Source organism: Scardinius erythrophthalmus (assembly GCF_964197995.2).
Source record: "Scardinius erythrophthalmus genome assembly, chromosome: 7".
Taxonomy (NCBI): Eukaryota; Metazoa; Chordata; class Actinopteri; order Cypriniformes; family Leuciscidae; genus Scardinius; species Scardinius erythrophthalmus.
Genome location: NC_138227.1, coordinates 21,755,445 through 21,778,823, shown reverse-complemented (window position 1 = coordinate 21,778,823; position 23,379 = coordinate 21,755,445). Strand labels below are relative to the sequence as shown.

The 23,379-nt window shown below is 37.1% G+C and overlaps 2 protein-coding genes across 3 annotated transcripts in view; one reads left to right on the top strand and one right to left on the bottom strand.

Annotated features, from left to right (window-relative positions):
• Window positions 1-14: 14 nt before the first annotated feature.
• Window positions 15-6,498, top strand: hspa13 (heat shock protein 70 family, member 13). Its single transcript, XM_081370541.1, has 5 exons — window positions 15-206; window positions 803-1,143; window positions 1,219-1,432; window positions 3,322-3,489; window positions 4,704-6,498. The coding sequence occupies exons 1-5, from the start codon at window positions 182-184 to the stop codon at window positions 5,270-5,272; spliced, it is 1,317 nt and encodes a 438-aa protein (XP_081226667.1). The 5' UTR covers window positions 15-181; the 3' UTR covers window positions 5,273-6,498.
• gdpd5b (glycerophosphodiester phosphodiesterase domain containing 5b) overlaps window positions 6,446-23,379 on the bottom strand; it is a 46,946-nt gene continuing 30,012 nt past the window's right edge. The window contains exons 5-17 of one of the 2 annotated variants that reach the window (XR_014030475.1): window positions 23,217-23,276; window positions 22,855-22,953; window positions 21,011-21,104; window positions 19,457-19,602; window positions 17,677-17,759; window positions 16,320-16,470; window positions 15,466-15,687; window positions 14,339-14,496; window positions 13,871-14,018; window positions 13,483-13,565; window positions 11,008-11,120; window positions 8,461-8,704; window positions 6,446-7,632 (exon numbers count right to left, since the gene is read on the bottom strand). Coding sequence is in view for 1 of the 2 variants with exons in the window: in XM_081370540.1 (XP_081226666.1) it covers window positions 7,565-7,632; window positions 11,008-11,120; window positions 13,483-13,565; window positions 13,871-14,018; window positions 14,339-14,496; window positions 15,466-15,687; window positions 16,320-16,470; window positions 17,677-17,759; window positions 19,457-19,602; window positions 21,011-21,104; window positions 22,855-22,953; window positions 23,217-23,276 (1,425 nt within the window). In the remaining variant the exon portion in view is untranslated. The remainder of the gene's footprint in view (window positions 7,633-8,460; window positions 8,705-11,007; window positions 11,121-13,482; window positions 13,566-13,870; window positions 14,019-14,338; window positions 14,497-15,465; window positions 15,688-16,319; window positions 16,471-17,676; window positions 17,760-19,456; window positions 19,603-21,010; window positions 21,105-22,854; window positions 22,954-23,216; window positions 23,277-23,379) is intronic. The other variant, XM_081370540.1, reaches the window with a different exon arrangement.

Sequence of the window (23,379 nt, the reverse complement as noted above, 5' to 3'; positions counted from 1 at the left end):
AAATGTAGTTTACTACGTAGATAATTCCACTCACTTTGAACCATGACGCTGATGACTAAAACTACAACTCCCAAAAGCCCAGCAGCTCGCATTAGGTTGACGTGTATGTGTTCGTACTGTCGGCGCAGAAACTGAATGAACATCTCTTGTACAGTTATCCATAACATATTGTGTTGGAGACATGGCGGGAGAAATGTCCATAATAGGTAAGTGTTAGTTTGAACTAATGTACCCGGCAAGATACATGTCAAATTTAACCGAAGAAACCTTCGTTTATGTTAGCCGTTAGCTAGAAACCGAACTGACGCATCTGGCATGAAAGTCCCAAATAACTGACTGTAACGTTACGTGGATAACTAGATTGATTTTAACCAAATCAGACAGTTGGCTATCTTTTCTAGCATGAGACAAAGCAGTCAGACTCAAACATAAGCGGATTTTATATGCAATTTATAGATAACTTACTGCTGACTTTCGTTCTTTATATTACAGTTGTTACGGCGGCTGTCTCAAAACCTAGTTAGCTAGACAGCATTTTGGGCTTCAGGAATATTGTTTAACGTTAGATAGGCATCCTACCAAACGGCATCGTGGTCTTTGCCATGTTTTATTTTTGGGCATATACCATGTTATCCTTTGAAATGCTTATGAATGGCAAATACATATGGTAACCAATAGGTTCTATGGTATTTGCCATTCATAAGCATTACTGTACCACAATACGTTGTAGTAAGGGAGCTCATTGCCTGATTTCACCATTCTTTTCCTTTCACCAGTCATATATATTTGTATGTCCCTACAGGTTCTGTCATCCTGGCTTTATTCCTAGCAGGATATCTGGGACAGCAATACCTGCCTCCTCCGAAGCCCAGGGTCATTGGGTTAGATCTTGGGACCACGTTCTGCTCGGTGGGAGTGTTTCACCCCGGCACAGGCGATATTGAGGTTATTGAAGATGACAAAGGTCGCAAAAGCATCCCGAGTGTAGTGTCGTTCACCCCTACCGGCGTGTTTTCTGGACATGAGGCCCAGGAATTGTCTGACACAAATCCTCAAAACACAATCTACGATGCCAAGAGATTTATAGGGAAGATTTTTGACCAAGAGACTTTAGAGAGAGAGAGTGCACGATACCCGTTTAAGGTACGCATTTCATACGTTACATTCATTCATTACTCTTGCAGTATCTCTGACATTTTCTTTTTTACTCTTTTACAGGTGATATTCAACAATGGGAGTGCAGAATTCTTAGTCTCTACAAACAGCACCTTTACAGTTACTCCTGAATTCATCGGATCCCGTCTCCTCCTCAAAATGAGAAAGATGGTGGAGAAGCAACTGGGAGTTCCTATTAATAAAGCCATCATATCAGTACCGGCAGAGTTTGATGAGAGGCAAAGAAACTACACCATCAGAGCTGCTAACCTAGCTGGTCAGTTTACTACTCACTTCTTAAAGTGTCATGAAACCCTCCAATGTTTTAACCTTGTCGTTCACACCTCAGAGCTGAAAAAGACTCAAATGGGCAGGTAAAGCTGTGGAAAAGTGGGAGTGTAGATTGAGGGAAGAGGGGAGAAAACAATCAATAAAACACATACCTACAAATGTCAGTTCGGTTTCTAGCTATCGGCTAACGTACACGAAGGTTTCTTCGGTTAAATTTGACATGTATCTTGCCGGGTACATTAGTTCAAACTAACACCTATTATGGACATTTCTCATTTCTCATTCATTTCCACTGAAACAAGAAGCTAAGGCAGGAGATATTGAATGGCTCCTCCCCCTTTTCAAATAGCCAATAGCTTTTAGTTTACCTCACAGACTGGAAGTCGTACTGGACAGCACCATGGAAGTGAATCCGAGCGCTGGTGATATGTTGGATTCAATAGTAGAGGTGTGTGAATAATGTGATTGGTTTCATTCCTAACCAATGTACAGTTGGGAATAAAAAAACTGAATAAAACTCGAGCAACCGAACACACATCTCCAACCAGTAGCGTAATTTTGTTTTAAAAAGTGGGTGGGACAGGTGTGTGGGCTGTGGGGAGAGGTAGAATGCTTAGATATATGTACAATATAAGTGTACAATAACAATTTTCGGAAAAAATTATATTAGGATGTCCAGAAATCAATTTCAATAGAACGTTGGGTTTAATTTGCCATTTAATGGGATCTACTGTACGGATATATGTCAGTGCCAAGAATTTTCATGTGAATAAATCCATAGATCCGCGACACTAACTTCAGTGATTTCATGGGCTAGTGGTAATACTTTTGTAATAATACATGTCAGAGGTTCTGGGTTCTAATCCGCACTCATATTTATTTATTTTTTTATTTTTTTCATCAAAACCGCATATGTTTATCAGTGTTTGTATATCAAGCAGGGACACGTTTCTGTGCATTTTCTTTTGTGATTTCACTGGAACGAATAGAGAGTCTTAGCAACGGCGATAGATTTAAGCGCGCGTCTGAGTGAAGACTGTGTGCGAGCCACGAGTGACACTGTATCCGTGGCAACGAGCTCAGCAGCTTGATTTAAAAAAAAAAAAACACATTTCAGCGCTAGAACGCCTCTTATTTAAAAGAAACAAAATGAATGCCCTGCTAGTTAACTGGAGATATTTTATTTAGGTGTATAATGTACATCCGTGCCGCGAGTTGTTTCAAATAGTGGTCGGGAGAATATCGACCCTGGCAAAAACCCATATTGCTCCGCGACGTGTCACTGTTAACGAACGGTCGTTTTGGCCAGGTGGTATTTATTGGGTAGGGATGCTTTACATTGTAGAGAGCATTTGATTGGACAGAAGATGTGATGAGAAGCTGAATCCGCGGTGACGTCATAAAAATCCGTGATCCATTTTAGCGGAAGTGAGGGACTTTACGTTTTGAATGCTTATATCTCCTAAATGCAAATTTTGTCATGGTTTGGAACACACCAGCTTATTCATAACCTCAATCCTAGCATATTCATACTAAAAGCTAAAACACTTATATTTTGGGCCTTTAACATCTCAAAAAATGTGTTTTAGGGTTTCATGATCCTTTCAGGTGCGGTCACTTTTAATATTGTTCTCCAATTTCTTCCATACATCTCTACGCTATTGACAATGGCGTATGCTTTGCACAGAATTTTGCTGAAATTTCTTTAATGTCACCACACCTTGTGTGACAATGACAGCGACGGCTTAGTTAGGTCTTTCTATTGAAATTATTGAAAATAGCCTGTTGATAATGTTCTGGTTAAAATCTATAACAGTTCAATGATAAATAGTTAAATAAAATGATCCATCACTGTGCATCTCTTCTTTTATCCAGGGCTGGACATTCTGCGGGTGATCAACGAGCCCACGGCGGCAGCAATGGCTTATGGACTGCATAAGGCTGAAGTGTTTAATGTGCTAGTGGTGGATCTTGGAGGAGGAACACTAGATGTGTCACTTCTCAATAAGCAGGGTGGCATGTTCCTCACCAGAGCAATGGCAGGTGAGTCTGATTGTGATTGACATTATAAATGTGTCAGCACAGAGATTTTACTGTGGTAGAGATATATATATATATATGTGGCTATTAATGGGCGGGATTACTTTGTTTAACTGTGTATGTACAGTTGTTTATGGTTGTCAACTGGCCAGGTCCGTCCTTAGGGCGCAACCACACCTGGCCTATTGTGACCGAACCTAGGGGGAAGTTTAATTGTTTTGTTTTATTTTAACTTTAATGTTTTTTTTTGCACTCTTAAGTAATTTTTGCATTTATACCACACTTATTCATTAAATTATGAATTATACACGTGAGGATTTTGTTGTTGTTGGGTGGGGGTGTTTATATGAATGTATGTCTGGAAAGAACTGTCTCAGAAAACTTTCCATTTTCTTTTCATCCTACCTATAATACCTAATACAGTGGTTTATAAGCGCACTGCTTTTCCATAAGCTCCACCCACTGCCAAACAGTGAATTTGCATTTTCATTCAGCCCGTCTGCCGTTTTTGCTCAGACCAACTATATATGAGATGCATAATAATTAAAAATTTTGAATCATACCTTTTTTTTTAAATGTTCATGACTAGCGTGTCTACAGAGACGGCAGCCAATGAGTGTGAGGATTGCCTCTGACGTTTAATGAAACACCACCTTCCATGTCATTTCTTCATGGCGAAATCTATTTATTGAGGGGGGCGACACATACCACTTAAACACTTTCTATAGAATTTTTTTTCGTTCCATTGAAAATCTCATGTGGGTGTATTGAATATTGCTTTTTACTTAATTGTATTGTACTTAATGTCAGAATTAAATTAAAATGTCATGGAAATTTCTAGTCAATATAAGTTTTTTTCTAGTTCTGCTCAGTTTTTGCCTGGTTATTATGTTTTGTGAGTGTTATCTCTATAAAGTTATTTATTTCAATACTATTCTGGTCATCACAAATAACTGGACAGTTAATAGAAAATCATTGAAATTCATTGTCTAGAATATGGAGGTTGTTGCCCTGGTTATGAACTTTTTTTTTTTTAACTACACATTTTCCCCAGGCTCAGTGGTTTGACCTCAATGGGTATTTAGGTTGCAAGGTTTTGGGTAATACCCTCACTGAAACCTCACTGACATTTAGCACACATGGAAATGATGCCACATCAGGTGCACAAGCCTCATCCTGTTTCAGCACGTGATTGACACATGTCTTTATCTCCATAGGTAATAACAAGCTTGGAGGGCAGGACTTCACCCAGCGTTTGTTGCAGTTCTCCATGGAGCGAGTGCGGCAGCAGTACGGCGTGCCCCCTACACTTAAAGAAGACATCCACCTTCTCCGACAGACTGTCGAGGCCGCCAAACTCAACCTCACCCAGGACTCTCAAGCTCATCTCCGAGTTCCTCTTCACCTGCAGACAACAGGAGAGAACGGAGCACGAGAGGAAAAAGTCCTGTTTCAGGAGAAGCTGACGCGGGAACTCTTCGAGGAGCTCAATGCGGATCTCTTCCAGAAGATTCTGGCACCCATTGAGACCGTCCTCATAGAGGGCCATCTAGAGAAAGAGGAGGTGGATGAGATTGTCCTGGTCGGAGGATCTACGAGGATCCCCCGCATTAGACAGCTCATCAGTCAGTACTTTGGGAAGGACCCGAACACCTCCGTGGACCCTGACCTGGCCGTGGTGACCGGGGTGGCCATTCAGGCAGGCATCATGGGCGGCTCTTGGCCTCTCCAGGTCAGCGCAATTGAAATTCCCAACAGGCACCTTCGCAAGACCAACTTCAGCTGATTGGTCGAGAGACTTGAACTGCTGCTTGGGCATTTGTCACATGACTGATCTGTGCCAACAAGCCAAAAACTGGTTAAACGACATGTTTAATGTCTTTGCTTCCTCAAATGCATTAGCTTTGCAATGAATCGGGCCAAACGCAATGGTTACTAGAGCATTTGTCCTTAATGTCTGGAGTTTTTGCCCAAATCACAATTTGTATGCTTTATCTTCTGAACAGATGCAGAGTATTTATTTAGATCTTCATCATATAAATAGCATTGAGAGAATGTTTTTCTCCTGTTATCCCGAGCAAGTGTCTGCTTGGGACAATATCGGTTAGTTTGTTGCCATCTGTGTGCCTAACTGGTACTAACTGTGCAATAAGTCTTTTACAACTGGTTTTGGCAGGTTTAATGATGTTGTAATCAGTGAAGCAGCTGTTTGTATATAACTGAACAATCATTCCAGTCTCAGCTATTTATTTATTTATTTTGCAGGGGCTAGCTATCTTAACAGATAACTGTTTCTGTCTACTGGAGTTTTGCTTGTGCCTTTTTATTATTTCCACATTTAAATGTGTTTAATAGACTAAGCAAAAATTTTTTTTTAAAGACTTTGTTTTGTTTTTCTAATAGAGTTAAATATTAGTCTTGTAGTAAACAGTAACTGCCAACTGTTAAATATAAAACATCTAAAATGTACCAGCATGACATATGAGGGATTATGTTCAAGAAATATTCAAACTGAAACTTTTTACAATACAAGTGAATTAAAAGATTTAGATTAATATATATATTTCATGCTTGAAGTTTCACATTCTATTTTTTCTGTCCATATATGAAGTATATTTAACCTTATGGACAAAAAAAAAAAAGCTAAACAATTTTTTTGTGTTTGCCTGTTCTGTTTACATAATACTAAATGCTCAATATTGGAGGTGAAAATCAATAATGCAAAGTGTGAACTTAAGTTTATTGCACTTTACATATGTCAGAGTCCAGAACACAGTAAATAAGTCAAAAGGGAAATGCTATGATACATTTATCAGCGTGAATGCATATCCAAACATTTCCTGTAACTGTTCAAAATATTATAATTCTATTTTTGTAAAAGTCCTGTACCATTTCATGTGTGTCATTAAAATCCTTCAACTTTTGCTACTGTGCAAAGAAATACAAACACTGTAAAATCTGCAGAGTTTTTCTTTATTGACTGACCTCTGAAACACATCATAAAAACATCAACCAGCACAATCGTCCAGTCCCGTCCTCTGTGTGACAGCACAACATCTGTAAACAATGTCACATCCCACATTTACAATATTAAGTCTGGGGTCAGGGCACCTCAGCAACAGGAAGCCCTGTACAAAGTATTCAATAAATGAAAAGCTACTTAAACAAGAGGGTTGACGCTAAAATTATAATTTAATAGTTTAAAAAATAAAAGTCACTGAACAACATTCAAACACTTTTTATTATAGGACAGTGTCCAAGTAATATTGCACTGCATCGAAACTCCAAGCCAGCTTTCCTTATAAACAGTGTTCAACTACAGCCTAAACTAAACTAACTTTTGGTTTCTGTAATCCCCCATTCCAAACTAATCAGGGGATTATTTAGTTTTTCTTAAATCAAACCACAGGTATGTATGCAGAACATGTGCCTAAATGTTCCATGTATTCTGGCATCATACCGACCAAGATGATAAGGCTGGGTGATTTCCTCTCAAAATGACAACTGAACCACATGCTAAATAGGTGGAATATCAAACACGGTAAATATCACTGGAGGGCTAAAGGCAGGCACTCTGTAAACACCTGTTAGTTCTACAAAATTTACAACCGTTTGAACAGAAGGCATCATTAGACTGTGAATATCACATCAAATCAAGGTCTAGAAAAAAAAAAAAAAAAAAAAAAAGCTGGCATTATATACGGTATGCTCCACGTTGGCTGGCTATGGAAGATTAGAAAAAAATAAAATCCCCAAAAACCGATAGATAAAATCCACTATATCATCACAGGCATGCTTGCAATACGAAGCAAGTAACAGGCATTCCAGCATCCTCAAGCGTTACGTGGGGGAAGAGGCCACAGATTTGGTAATAGTCAAAAAAAACCACACTTCATACTTCTCTTTATCGTCCAGAATTTAGAACAAGCGACTTAGCGGAAGGAAAAACAAAACTGTACAAGAGTCCATCATCACCAGTAGACTAAGAGTTAAGTCAGTAGTCAGTACAGAGGATACACCACAAGTTGGTTCAGGATGTGATGCATGTTTTTCGCTCCATGAGTCAATGAGCAACGCCTTAATTGGTGTAGTAGTTAAATCCATTTTCCATGTATGGTTCATCGCTGCTGACTCCGTTGCTCACCTCTGTGGAAAAAGATGAAAGGAGGCAATAAAAATAAAGGCACGTTTGCAAGACAATGCAAATCGCGAACCGAGGATCTTTAAACACACTTGAGACACTGTTCCAAACCTTAGTGAGCTGCCTTCATAGTCTGCACTTTATGGTGTGCTTCTTTTTCAACCTTATGTCAGTTGGTATTACGAAGACGTTTTTCACTCAAAATAACATTTATTCACTTTTAGTCAAGGTTAGATGTTATCACTTTTATTCAACCATATCAATATAACTAAAATTGAACATTTTACTCAATATTGTGTTTTTGTGCTGATTTGTTTATTAGCTTAGCTGGATGCTAACATCAAAATTGAGGGAAACCATTTTTCATTCAGTACGTTTAATCAGTAAATCAATAGAAACTGATCAAATTAAAAGACTAATTATAATGTTACAAGAGATTTCTATTTTAAATAATTGATGTTCTTTTGAACTTTCTGTTCATCAAAGAATCCTGAAAAAGGTCTATCAAAGTTTCCACAAAAATCACAGCGATTTCTGAGAAACACGGTTGACATTTAAAATCGACACCCAAACAAACACATGCACAAACAAATATTCACAAAATTGTTTAGTTGTTGATTAAAATTGTCAACAGCATTTTGCAGAAATCGCTTACTACACCTTTAAGCAGCACAACTGTTTTCAACATTGATATTAGAAGGATTTCTAATGGTTCATGTGAGGTTCAACATAATAATAATGCTTTATTAGAAGGTATAGCTGTCTATGTAGTTTGCACACTTGGTGACTGTAGATGTTCCACACATCTGAATGATCCTCCCCCTCATACTCACCATACACAGGCCACAGTTACCCTGGCCAGTGATGCTACAGATCATTCAGTCTGTGGGATGTCAGCGGAGTATGGATTGATGGATGGATGAATGGATGCAGGAAGAGACGGGACGGTGGCAGGCAGTAAGAGACAGGAGGGAGAGGGGAAGGATTCGGGAATGAGATGAAATGGGATGAAGGGATGCGGAGACATACAGTAGTGGAAGACTCAAACCCAGGAGGTGGACAGCTACTGTGGCTGACCTTAAAAACACACAGAGGCATGCGAACACCGTTGGGACACATGCACACACAAAGCTAATCCAAAAATACAAACGCATGCAACATGTGTACAGTTAACCGGACATTAACCCTGAGAAAAGGCTGACTTTTTTTTTATTTTATTTTTTTTATGGAACATTATTTATTGAAAATTTAGACAAAAGATTGCAAGTGTTTTTTGATTGAGTATCTTATTTCATGCACCAGGCTGTTCATATAGTATGATAAAGGATAATAGGGAAAAATCACCTCAGTTTTATTCAGAGGCCCAAACTAAGCAAAAATAAGCCATTTTCGTGCAGTTGCTGATGTTTATAAGGTCTAAACGTAAGATGAAATTCTGACAGCTTTTAATGTAAATCAATGAGATCTTTTATAACAGTATCCACGATTATAAGCGATTTTTAAACTGCTAAAATAACTGGAAGTGGATGACACAATGGAAGTCTCACACATTCAAAATGGCTACTCTTGCAAAACATAAGATGGATAGTAGATTACCTACATAAAATGAATATAAATATCAGCTGTCAATATAGTTTTGTTCTGTTATGAGGGGCAAAACATATAATGCACTGATACTCACTTAACATGATTTTTCTAAAACTTTAGTTTTTATTGCTAAAGTAAGAGTGTTATTCAGAATGGCAGCAGCTGAAAGGTTTGTTTGAGATGCGCCCTCTACTGTACAGATGTGAATTTGCATTTCCTTCAGCCTGAGGTTTATTCATGTCACTTTTGGTGTGAAAGGGCGCAATACTGTAAAACACATTACTTTAAAAAGCAACTTTCCCCAACACTGTTTATTCATATATTTTTAATCTGCAATTCAATTTACTTTATCTATGGACAAGTCAACTAACATATTTAAACGGACAGTATGGAATTTTTCGCCACTAGGGGTCGCTAACCTATTTACAATAACAAAGGCGTAGATAGATGACGCAACATTTGCTAAGAATTATGGATCTTGTCGTCAACGGCAAGCCGACCGATCTAATAATGTTTATGGATGACTGAATACATCGATGCTTTTATCATGACTGTGATATGAAGCAGTTCGGGATTGCTAAGAGACAGCTATCAGCTCCACACGCGACGCGAGTCCCGCGGATATAAAAGGAATACGGACATTTCATTCTACCGAACTACACGCAGAATTACTACTTACAGGCCAGTTTATTAGACAAATTAAACTTGTGAGGTAACGCAGCGCTGTTTCACTTGGTCTAACATTACACTAGCACACTAAACTGCATTTGAATGTGTTGAAATTGATGTGTTAGTTTGTCTGTTTGAGACTAGCAGTAAGCTAGATCAACATTAGAATAACATACAGATCATATTCTGACATTTTATCATTGTTGAACTATATAACATTGATTCGTTTTATGTAAATGTGCTCACCTGTTTAATAAAGTACATGTAGGAGCGGTCGAAGTCTTGGACGTGGAGCTCTCGTTTATATACTGTCTATGGGAGCTCTCGGCATCTTGAAAACACTGCGCTGATATTGATTCTCGTTTTAGTTATCCTTTTTTAACCAAAGTCTGCTTGCCATGGTCCATAATGTTTGAACGAAACAACAACAACAGCGTGCACGTCTGTCGCTTTGGTTACTATCAGAGGGCTCTGGTTCATAGCTGTGGTTGCCATGGCAGCACGAGCGGAAACCAGGGACAACGCGGATATGACGGCGACAAAACGGAAATAAAGAAACGGGACGTGTCTTCAAATTAAATTACAAATTTCTCCTGGTTTGAAAGTTGTTGGAAACAGTCGGGATAATGTAAGCACACAACTAAAAAAAATATATAACATATATATATATATAGTGATTTTTGCTATTTTTAAAGCAAAAAATTACATATTGTGCCTTTAACTACAACGTAACTTCTTCAGGTTTAAGTTCTTTCTCATTCAGCTCTTTGGACTTTCTCCTGGTTCGTTCCTAACGTTCCTGGCGACGTTATAGTTTTCTTGCTGTAACTTGGGCCTCAACATGAGTTTCTAGCCATTTATCAAATGTTTTAGTGAGTCCCTTCAGTTTTGAGTCACAAGATGGTGCTAATGAGCTTGGTGGTATGAAAAGCAAGACATTGAGGAGTAATAAATGAGACATTAAATGAAAGTAAATGTTGCACCAGTATTTTGCCATGTATAATAGCGAAATATCTAGTTTAACAGTCATTATTACACATTTTGTTTGCCCAATAAGCTCTCTCTCACACACATACACACACAGTATGAGAAATGCCAACAGGAGGTGTTTTGGTGGCTCTTACCAGAGAAGATGAGCTTCTCCTTCATGATGTTGACATCTCTGCTGGATCTCCTGACAGCTGCGCTCAGCATGATCTGCTCTGGGTTGTAGCTACGCATCCCACTCATTCTCCACCTGTGATCACGTGCACACACAAACACACACGTACACAAACCGCCCTTAGTGACCATAGCCAAACAGAGAATGCGTTGTTACAGCTGACTCTGCTAATAAAACATTCATTTTTGATTTATAATCCCAGTGTTGACAATCAAATTAACACATGAATCTCACAGTGATTTATTAACGTAATTGGTAGACACTAAGATATGGTACAACACATTTATATACCGGTCAGTAAAAATGAATACTTTTATTCAGCAATGTTGCATTAAATCGATCAAAATAAAGCCATTGTTAATGTTATATAGATTTGATATTTTCTGATAATATCAGAAGAAAATAATCATATCAGAATAATTTCTGAAGGATCATGTGACACTGAAGACTGGAGTAATGATGCTGAAAACTCAGCTTTACCATCACAGGAAGAAATTACATTATAATTGTATTAAAATAGAAAAAAGTTCTTTTAAATTGTAATAACATTGAACAATATTACTATTTTTACTGTAGGTTTGATCAAATTAATGCAGACCTGGTGAGCATAAGAGACTTCTTTCAAAAACATTTTGAAAAAAATCTTACCGACCCCCAAATATTTGAATGCAAGTGTATGAATAATTTACTAAACTCTTAAGCCTTAGATTTTTGTATGAACCAAAACCAAGCATGTTAATCTATAATGACCATCTGTTATGCAAAGTATGTTTTTTTTCCTGATAATATCCAACACCATCTGTCACAACTGACATTTTGGAGTGTTGTTGGCTCAAAAACAAGATTTAAACCATATGACTGGTAAGAAACCCTATAGATGACCTTAAAATATAAATTAATTTTTTTGGGGGAAAAAATACTTCTCTGCAACAGTAGAAAATGACTCTTACTCATTCCGTACTCATCCAGTATAGGGGGTGACTGAGCATCATAGCACAATCCTAAAGTGTATTTCCTGTATAAACCTGAATTAAATATGAATTATATGTTAAGTGATAAACAGTGATATTAAAGTGTAATCATGTGGGCTGAGGTTTAGTGAGAAGAGTTAGTAGTAGCATTGACAAAATCCAGGTCAAACAAAAGATCCAGGCAGATAGATTGAAACAGAGAAAGAAGGGCAAGAAAGGGAGATATACACTGGCAGCATGGGCCAACAGTGCTGACCCAATTACCTGATTATGTGATAGCTGAGAGATGCCAGAATGCAGCAGAGAAGAGGAGCATGCACATCAGGCAGAGAGCAAGAAGAAGAGGAGGAGAGGTGGAAGAAAGGGGTAAAAGAAAGGGAGAGAATCAAGAGGTCAGTTCAGAAAAGCAGATGCAAATGTCACAATGGCAAGCGCAGCAAACGTGGAGGATCCAGAGCCCCACAATCATTGAGTTCTCATTTCACACATTAACCAGTGATGCTGATCTGGAACATTAAATATTATAATGAAAATAACTGGTGAGTATGCTAAACATCCAATACAACATAAATGCAAACACATTTTCTTATTTATTCTTCTTTCCTTCTCTCTAAACATGGATGCATTCATATTTTGTTTTGTAAAGGTCGAACAAAGCTGCAACACACAATTTGATTGTGTGAAACAATCGAAGCAAAGTGATGTAATGTATGTCTGTGTACTAGAATTTACAATCTAGGTGTTTTAAGAATGACTTTAAGCAACTTTTAGCTTTCATTACTACAACATTCAAAGTCATATTTTCTTGAATTTAAGCAGTAAAAAACAGCAAGTTCATACAGAACATAAATTTGAAAATATCTCTTTAGTAGTAAAAACTCAGTAAAAATTTCTATTTGCTAATATTGTATTGCTCGTAATGTAGATGAGATTGAAAGGATTTAAACTGAGATGAATATTTAATATTTTATTTAAGTATGTTAGTGTATGTGTTGGAAATTTGGAAAGAAGACCTAAGATATTGTTAGTGTTAACTAAAACTAAATATAAAACTAAAAAAAAAAAAATGTTTTCATTAGTTGGAAGAAAGCTAAATAAAATAAATATATAAATATGTGATAAATAAAAGCTAAATGAAAATGAGAAATGTTGCCTTGACAACTAAATGAAATTATTTATTTCTAAATACTAAAGCTAAATACAAATACACATGCGCGCGCACACACACACACGCACACACACACACACACACACACACACACATATATAAACTTGACTAAAAAAGACAAATAAAAATGACAAAAACACAAAACATGATTATTAAAACTTCAACAAAATTTCAATGAAAACTGAAAATATAAAAAATAAAAGCCAATTCAGTATATTAATAAATACCTTAACTATATAACTATATATCTTTATTCCTATGATCTACAGCATACCATGTCAAACAAGTGGACACTTACTTCTGGAATATAAATATTCCCAGAACTACAGCAAAGGAAATGAGATCAGTGGAGATCCATATCAAGCAGTACTCATCTGGAGTCTGGAAAGACACACATGCTAGTGAGGCACACACACACCACTAGATGGTGCAAGAGAAATTGTACAATGCATATAAAACATGCTCCTGAATATTATATTGCATGAGATCATTTTATCAATAAATATTATATACAAAATATGTCATTAACTCAATTAACGTATTTAGTATGTTATAAAATAAGTAAAATAAATTGAATAAAGCAGTATGCTTTTATTTTGAATAAAGGCCAGAGTAGCAGATGTTGTCCAATTATATTCCTTATCTATTGCCTAATGAGGAATCTACAAGCAGATGAGGGTTTGTACCATGAGCCAGAGCGGATAGTGCACCTTCCTCAGCACCTGCGGGGCTTCAGAGGAGACAGACGACACCCCACTGCACCACAGCAGAGAATACAGCCACGGGGCGTTCACCGAATACAGAGTCAGACTGATGTTGTTCTCATTATACAGCCTATTCAAATAAACACAGATATGGGACGAGATTTTACACACTTGACTGGGGACTAAAAGCCTATTCACACCAACTGCAACAAATCTCTTATTTTCGCTGTGCTTGTTGCTATGCTATGGCTTTTTATGTTGAATTAATATGTGAGCAACAAGCTTACAAGCTAAATTGTGGCCTGGAATAGCAACATTGGCTATAATATAGCTTGAGTTTGGCTGAACAACTGCATTTCCGTTGCAGCTTTTGTTCCCAAACTGTCCCTTATCGTGTAATGTGGATGTTGTAAGTGAGACCAGGTGTTTGTAAGTAGGGCAGAGGCCTACCGGACGTCCTGCACAGAGGCCTGGTTGTAGCGCAGCAGGACCCTGCTGATGTCTTTATGATGGAGTGTGTTGAGGGGCAGCTTCTGTACTGAGGTCTGCTGTAAACCTGGAGCAACCTGCCTCACCATCTCCCTGTTACTGTCCACCGTCCACATCACCTACACAAACGCACACACAAAACAGTTACTGTATTAAGAAGCCTGACATATAAAGTAATAGTCAGAAAAATCTAATTATGAATGAAAAAAAGTATCATGAATAAGATTTAATATGATATAAATTATGACAATATGTGGAACTTATATTCAAGGAGGGAAAAAAACATATTCAGAGCCCCAAATTGAGCAAAACATATTTTGCTGATATGTTTATGCAAAAAAAGTAAAAGGAAATCAGAAAAGGAATTTCTGATAGATTTTAATGTAAATCACTGAGATCTTTATAACAGTATAGCAGACTACATACAAAAATTGCATATAAATATCAGTTGTCACTCTATATTTCCCAATAAAATGTCTTTGATGGTGATATTTAAATGTTTCCTTTTTTCCTTTATTGTATGGGGCAAAACATATAATGCATTGCAATACTATGAAGACTGAGAGATGTACACATGTTCCTCAAAATCCAGATGTATCATATTTGATACTCGTATTTTAAGATTTTTCAAATAAATTCTGTATGGATAATCATCTTGAATCATCAGTGTTCATCTTAAAATATTACTTACAATACAAAAGTTATTATTACGTTAAAAATCATTTAAGATTTCACAGCAAAAACATTTTTACTAAAAAGGCTTTTTGCTTGCTGACAAAAATGTAAAAACTATCAATCAGATGACAGCAGGCATGTAGTGGATTATGTAAAACAGGTGTTTCCGCAAAGTTATGATCATGTTGATAAATAGAAACTTAGAAATTTGCTTATCAAATATGATACAGTAGGTTTTATAAGGTTTCAACCATTATGTAATTAGTTTTACTCACAGCTAGGGGGCGCGACTATACAACCATAAAAAACGAGGACAAACGGATCCTAAAGGTATCTATTTCAACCCCAGGCCAAGGACGAATGAGATTTCCAGTAGCATAATTAAAGGTGAGCATCACTCCCTCAAGACTAACCTGCCGTTGTGGTATTCCTGACCTCAGAACAGTGTCCAGGGTGAGGTTGACCCAGTCGTGGTGGTGTGGGTGATTGGGCGGTGGTCTACGCAGAGTGAATACAGCCGAGCTCTTGGATTTAGCCGCTAGTTCCAGCATCTGCTCCAGGCTGCACAATGTCTGGTTCCCCACCGACCAGCGCTCGGACACTGACATGTACTGTACAGTCCAGAAAGGATCATCCTGCGTTCAGTGAAATCAGTTAGTCAAGCTATATGCAGATATACATACTTATACATTCCTATTTCCTAATGTAAAAAATTAAAAATTAAAAGTCAAAAGAAAACAAGGACATTTAGCCTAAATTATGAAGCTATGACACTGTGCTTAATTACATTGAAGTCCACTTATAATTGGAGTAAAAGTCCAAATTTTGATTTACATAACCCTTAGAGATCAACAGACCATTTTTGTTACTGTACCTTTAAGATTTCTATATGCTAATCACTTTGCATGAAATGCAGTATAGTTATTGTTCATTAGGTTGGGCTGATTGCACAAAACTAACAGTGGTCGATGTATAAATTTGGGCGAACATACAGTATACTAATGTGCTGACATCATAACTGTGAAATGTTGTATCCAAATGACCTGTTTTTCAATATAATTTCCATTAATGGTCAAGAGAGAGGCTTAGTGTGAGTATTAAAGTACATCTACATATTAGACTGAACTCATATTTTATAGTCCCCAATCCCCATTTAAATTTAAAAACACTCTTCAGTGTTGCCATAAATAAATGCAAATTACTAACACTACTACATCTCTGTTTCAGCTGTATTGTAGACATTGTTCAGAGCCAAAATGGCCCATACCTTCAGAAACCACTGGCCAGCGTTCAGTGAGCTCAGATCAGTCCAGTTGAAGAGTGAAGCATCCTCATACTGTCTCTCTGGGAACACTCTCCTCACGTTTGTGGTTCTCCTCAATGTCCGGTCTCTCATGAGGAACGGCACACCATCTAGACTACAGCCAAAGCCAGAGTTACTCAGCAGTGTGTGATTAGACAGCACTTAGATGCAACTGAGAAAGTGCTTCCATTAGGGCTGAACCTGCCAGCACTGCTGGGTAATATTCAATGATAAGAGAGTGAATAAAAGAGGTGAGTGGACTTACTGTATGCTGTGACTGGCAGAAGAACATCTGTATGGACTTATTGCAATAGTGGGATTGTTGTACAATTGAAGTAGTATTATTTTTTCATTTGGAAGATGCCTCTTTACAAAGAGGAACCAATAAACTGAGGTTTAATGACTTGAAAGAGCACAGTGGTGGTAGCTTGTGATTGAACCTTTGGGTTACCAGACAAGATAATTTAACCTCTAAGCCACATCAACCCATTTGATTTGAATATGGTTTTATACCAGTGCCACCACCTCTCAATGAAATTAAACCAGATGTTCCCAACTACAGCAATACGTTGCCTGAAACAACCAATCCCAAAGCATTAACGGTCCACAAGACTACATTTTCAATTGCATTTATTTTTATAGTGTTTCTTACCATATAAATTGTTCTTTTAACTGACTCAGCCGTTTAAAAATTGCAGATGTATCATTGCAACACAATGGTCAAGATGCTATCAGGACAAAACATTTAATATTTCAATGATGAATTTAAAAAATGTACTAATAGATTTTAAAGGATTACAAAAAATGATTTGCTTTTCATTTCTTCAGTTAAAACTTAAGTTAAAAAATGAAAAAAAAAAAAAATGCGGTGTTTTTAAAAATGAGGTCAAAATGATTTTTGTGGTAATCAACATTATGCCAGAGATTCTGTCCATATAGAGCTTCACTTGTATTTGAGATATCTCAATCAACAAAGCTTGAGTGATGACTCTCTTTAACCAAGATAAATTACAACACAACAGATGGACCATTTCTGCTCCATTATCTAAAGATGTGCAGGCAGAGTAGATTATAGCTTAAATGGGCTTCTTTATAAAGTCTTCCTGTCTGTCCCAGTGTTCAATTACTGTGCACTCCCTGGGTTAAAGAGACGTCACCACTCATGCCAACCTCTCATTATAGCAGTCTCGCTCGGCCACACAAGGATTCACACTTTGAAACACACACTGTGGCCTTGTGCCTTTAAAAACACACTGCTCTGTATAATCTATTGATTGAACTGTACCAAGAGAAGAACCAGACAGAATGAATGTATGAATACCTGATGGTCACATCCGCCTCCAACCCACTAACATTTCTCTGCAGAGCTCGGTTGAAGGATAGTAGAGTGTTCTCAGGAGCGAGCTGAACAAGAGAGAGAAAAAAAAAAACTATTAAAAAATTAAAGTACTGCATACGTGAACCCTATGGAAGCAACAAAGGAAAGAGCATTGTTAAACCAAAATGTGAGACTCTTTTCACCCTGGAGCTAGGCACTAGCAAAACATCTTCCTTGTTGTTTGGATATAAATCAATAACTCCTCAGAGGTTCACTGAGTGCTTGAGGGCCAGACAGATGCACAATCTACGGCTCCTCTGTGGTTCATGCTTATGCAACGGCATGCAAGCAGCAACTTGAGATCATCTGAACACAGCGGGTCTACATGTGACAAATGCAGAATGAGGGTGAGATGCTTCCTTTTAAGCACAAGAGAATGCGGAGAGGAATATATTAAGGATCAACAGGATCATGAATGTGCCTTTGGAGAGGACTTATGGTTATGACCCTCATCTCAGAATTCTGGCTTTTAAAGCCATGGTGGTCAGTTCCACACCTATGATCTCAAACCAGCGCCCTCAATGTGTTTTCAACCCAGGTTTGGGCGTTTACAGCTGTAGCTAGGAGTGGCAGAAGATAATTACTTGAAGTTCCTCCAAAGAAAATCGTTCACTAATAAGGTAGCAGAAATCTTACATAACACTGCTACTAGAAAGACACATAAGAACGCTGAGATGTTATTACTAATTAGATTTCTCATTTATTTTTCTGTAGCCATATTCAGAAGCGGACCAATTTTTCCGAGGGGAAATTAGGTAGATTTGTGTTTTTCACAGATGATTTTAATCCAGAGCAATTAAAAATCTCTTCTTTTTTTCACACAAACCCCAAAAATCTACAGAGAAAGTTACACACACAACCTGTCAAAAGTTTGTAATAATTAGGATTTTTTTTTATGTTTATGAAAGAAGCATCTCAGGCTCACCAAGGCTGTATTAATTTGAAGAAAATACAGTAAAAATAGTAATATTGTGAAATAATCTAAATATTAAAAAAGAACTATTTTTTCTTTTAATATACAGTATATTAAAAATGTGATGGCAAGGCTAAATCTTTAGCAGAACTCATTCTAATATGCTGATTAGGTGCTCGATTAGTGCCAATTATAATTATCTATGTTAATATTATATACACACACATATATTGTATAATAATTAGTGACGTACACATCTAGACACAGACACAAAAAGTCCAATTCCAGCTGAATCAGTACATGAAATAATGGATGTCCTATATTCATACCTTCAAGTAGTTCATAAAACTAATCCTGTCCAAATACTGCATTTCACTACAAATGTACAACAGCATTTGCATTTTTTTCTGTGCCACTATCAAACAAAAATAACATCCACGAATATAAAAAGTGCATTTGCCATTACAGAGCACAATACACCACTGATACACACGAGCGTATTGAAAACCCTTCATAACCACCAAACCTTGAACAACGCCTACACAGAGATTCTCACTGGCTCTTACCAGAGTTATATTTAGCTATGACAAGCCAGGGAAAAGAAATATGAGAAAGATAAATGAAGAGAGAGAAAGAAAAAGAGAGGGAAAGTGAGAGATGGAAAAAGGCACAGGAAAGAGAAAGAGGCCTAGAGAGAGAGAGAGCAAGGACCAAACTGCCTCCAGCAATCCGTGATGTAGCCTGAGCTTGATGTAACATCTAGGGAAGACAGGAAGTGCACAGAACAATGTTGACAATTTGACAGCTTACCATTGGAGCTCCTTGATGGCCGATGATGGCGGGTGCAGCTTTAAGACTCCCACGCTCCATAATGCAGGGTGAGGTGATTGACAGCGGAATGAAGTACAGCGTGAGGAGAACACTCAGGTAGATGAGGAGAACCATCATCTGGAACCCTAAAGAATCAACAACTTAGTTATCGGAAATTACAACTATGGTACAGCTTCAAACAAAAAGAAGAATTATTTAGGAATAAAATGGCTTTAAATTATATGTTTTTAAACAATGTGAATTGTGATTACATGTGGTATGTCATAATCTTTGCAGTAGCTAAGAGGAAATGCCTAAATGAAATGTTTAGCTCAGAACAAGTAACTGTGAATGTTTAGCCAGCACATTTAAAGTGTGCGGTCTCCTTGTACATAATGTGCTTTCTAATATTAGTGCTACTGTAAATTTGTGGTAAGTAAATTTATGTTGACAGTTGAGGAGCCATGACAACAGCTGTCCTGAAGAAGAAAACTCTAGAAGTTTAGGCTAAAATGTGCAATATCTTCCCTTGCAGCAATGCTGAATAAACACATTCTTGTGTTGCACTATGAATGAGCACATGATGTGTGGAATTGAGCTTACACAGCTATTTTAATTCACATGCGAATTTAATCCACATGAATAGTTTTCTAAATCTTACAAATGAAGACAAAATACACTTCCATTAAAAGTTTGGGGTCTTCTATTTCATAATAATTTTTATTTAGCAAGGACACATTAAATTAAGTGACAGTGAAGACATTTATAATGTTACAAAATATTTCTATTTATCAAAAATATATTCATCCGTTTCAAAATTGATATTAATAATAAATGTTTCCTTGAGTTCTAAATCATCATATTAGAATGATTTCTGAAGGATCATGTGACACTGAAGAGTAATGATGCTGAAAACTCAGCTTTGCATCTGAGGAATAAATCCCAGTTTAAAATATATCCAAATAAAACAGTTATTTTAAATTATAATACAATGTTGACAATATTACAGTTTTATTGTATTTTTTATTTAATAAATACAGCTTTGGTGAGCATTAGGCTAGCTGTGATAGTCGGTGTTTCACAGTGTTCGGTCACACATTACATCACTTGCCCACAGCGGTATTCTAATTTACACACACACCTTCATGGTGTATGCAGTGCCTATTCATTTTGTTAATAAAGCTCATGTTAATGAAGTGTAATAAATGTTAATAAAGGCTCTGTGTACTGTACGTCCCTGAGGAAGGAAGAGAAGTTTTGTTCTGATTAACTAAATGAGCTAAACCAGTTAAATCTGTGGGTAGTTGAATCAGATGACCTTGGGTAAACAGAAATGAAGAATCAATAGCAGTTTATTAATTTCGCCCCTAATGCTGTAACATGAAACACTAGAGCATTGAGCTAGTGGAGATAGTAATGTGTCTGTGTGATGACAGGAATGTATCAATAGGGATGGAGGATTTCTCTGTGTATCGCTTTAATAATTAACATCTGGTTAATAATGATGTCTAACTGAGAGCCTGATCTTTGAGCGAGGAAGTGAATTCGGCTTACTGGTTTTCTCTCCTCGTGCCACCTGTCCCGCCACCAGCCAGGCCAAAGCGGTTGTTGCAGCTAAAGCGCCGATTTGAAGGAAGGGACCAGTAGCCTGAACAAAAATGGAGACATTCATTTGTCCTAAATACTCAAACATAGACAGAATGAGAGAAATGTCTAGAAAATTGAGGAACCTTATTTAAATGGATAGTTCACCCAAAAATGAAACTTTTGTCATCATTTACTCACCCTCATGTCATTCCAAACCTGTAAGAATTATGTTTATCTTTGAAACACAAATAAAAATATTTTAATGAAATCTGAGAGATTTCCATTCCTCAATTGACAGCTACGCAACTACCACTTTGACGCTTCAAAAAGTTCATAAAGAGATCGTAAAACGAATCCAAATGAATTGAATGGTTTAGTCCAAATTAAAGGTATAGCGGAGGATCCTTCCGAATTTTAGATAAGACCCGCCCTCTCCACTTTTTGAAAAGTTTGATTGATTCACCAGAATGATTGACAATTAGGAGGACCAATAGTATAGGTGATCCACCCGGAAGTAAAAAATCCTCCGCTATACCTTTAAGGCTTTTATTCACATAAACATTCACCAACTCACACATCAGTTGTGGTAAACGGAAGCTCAAACATGTTCGCTTAACTTTCGAGAACCAATGAGGTTCACTCTTGTGTGTTACGCATCATGTTTGAGCTTCAGCAAGAACCAATGAGGTTCATTCTTGTGTGTTACGCATCATGTTTGAGCTTCAGCAAGAACCAATGAGGTTCATTCTTGTGTTACGCATCATGTTTGAGCTTCAGCAAGAACCAATGAGGTTCATTCTTGTGTTACGCATCCTGTTTGAGCTTCAGCAAGAGCCAATGAGGTTCACTCTTGTGTTACGTAGCACGTTTGAGCTTCAGCAAGAACAAACTAAATTCAATCTGTTCATCATATAAAGCGATCGTGTCTCTACAGAAAAAGTTGGACTAAACCGCTCAATTCATATGGATTAGTTTTAGTCGTATGTAACTTTTTGAAGCGTCAAAGTGGTAGTTTCGTTGCTGTCTATGGAGGGACAGAAAGCTCTCAGATTTCATCCAAAATATCTTAATTTGTGTTCCAAAGATAACCGAAAGTCTTACAAGTTTCCAACAACATGAGGGTGAGTAAATAATGACATTGTTTTCATTTTTGGGTGAACTAAGCCTTTAAAGTGTCTAAAATAATTTTACAGAGAGAGATAGCACACTCAAGACAAACTTCTAGTCTGAAGCATACGCTATCGTTCAAAGGTTTGGGGTCTGTAAGATGTTTTAATGTTTTGAAAGAAATCTCTTACACTCATCAAAGCTACATTTATTTAATCAAAAGTACAGCAAAAAAACAGTAACACTGTGAAATATTATTGCCTGTGATGGCAAAGCTGAATTTTCAGCATCATTACTTCAGTCTTCAGTGTCACGTGATTCTTCAGAAATCATTTTAAAATGCTACTTTGCTGCTCAAGAAGCATTTCTTATTATTATCAATGTTGAAAACAGTTGAGCTGTTTAATATTTTTGTGAATTTATTTATTTATTTTTTATGAATAGATTGCTCAAATGAACAGCATTTATTTGAATGATAAATCTTTTGTAATATTACATATGTATTTACTGTCACTTTTGATCAATTTAATGCAACCTTGCTGAATAAAAGTGTTCATTTCTTTCAACAACAAAAAATCATACTGACCCCAAACTTTTGAAGGGTAGCCTAACTAGAAAAACGTACAAAGAAACGTCCCTGACATTTTTACCAGGCTTTTCAGGACTATCTGAAACCCGGAGATCAGATTTCTAAACGAACATACCTGAAGAGAAATCCAAACTACATCCCATTCCTCTCCCCACATCTGAGTGACAGATATCACGCCAATTATTGTAGCGAGCAAAGCGACTGTCACACCAATCTAGTGAGAAAAACCAGTTAATTCAGTTAAAAGTAATATTACACAATTCTACTTCATTTATTCCCAGCAAACCACACTATGCTTCCTTCTCTGTACATAAACAAACAAGAAAAACAACTTATACTATCTCAATGTGGCCAGAAAGCCTCAGGGCATAACGTGTTTGTGACACTGTGTCAAGGTTAATTTTGTTTGTCTCACATAAACGGACTAGGTTTTCTATTTCTATTCTGGGGAAAAACATTTCAATGGTTGACAGGTACCTTGTGGAGCCAGTGAAGGTTTAACTGCTGTCCGACAGCTACATGACACAGGGCTAAAATCTGGACCAAAAAAGGACAAATATTAAGTTTAACGAAAAACCAGATGACAGCAACTGTTCAGATAAAGTGATAACTAAAATAAGCTAAAATAATGCTGAATGGT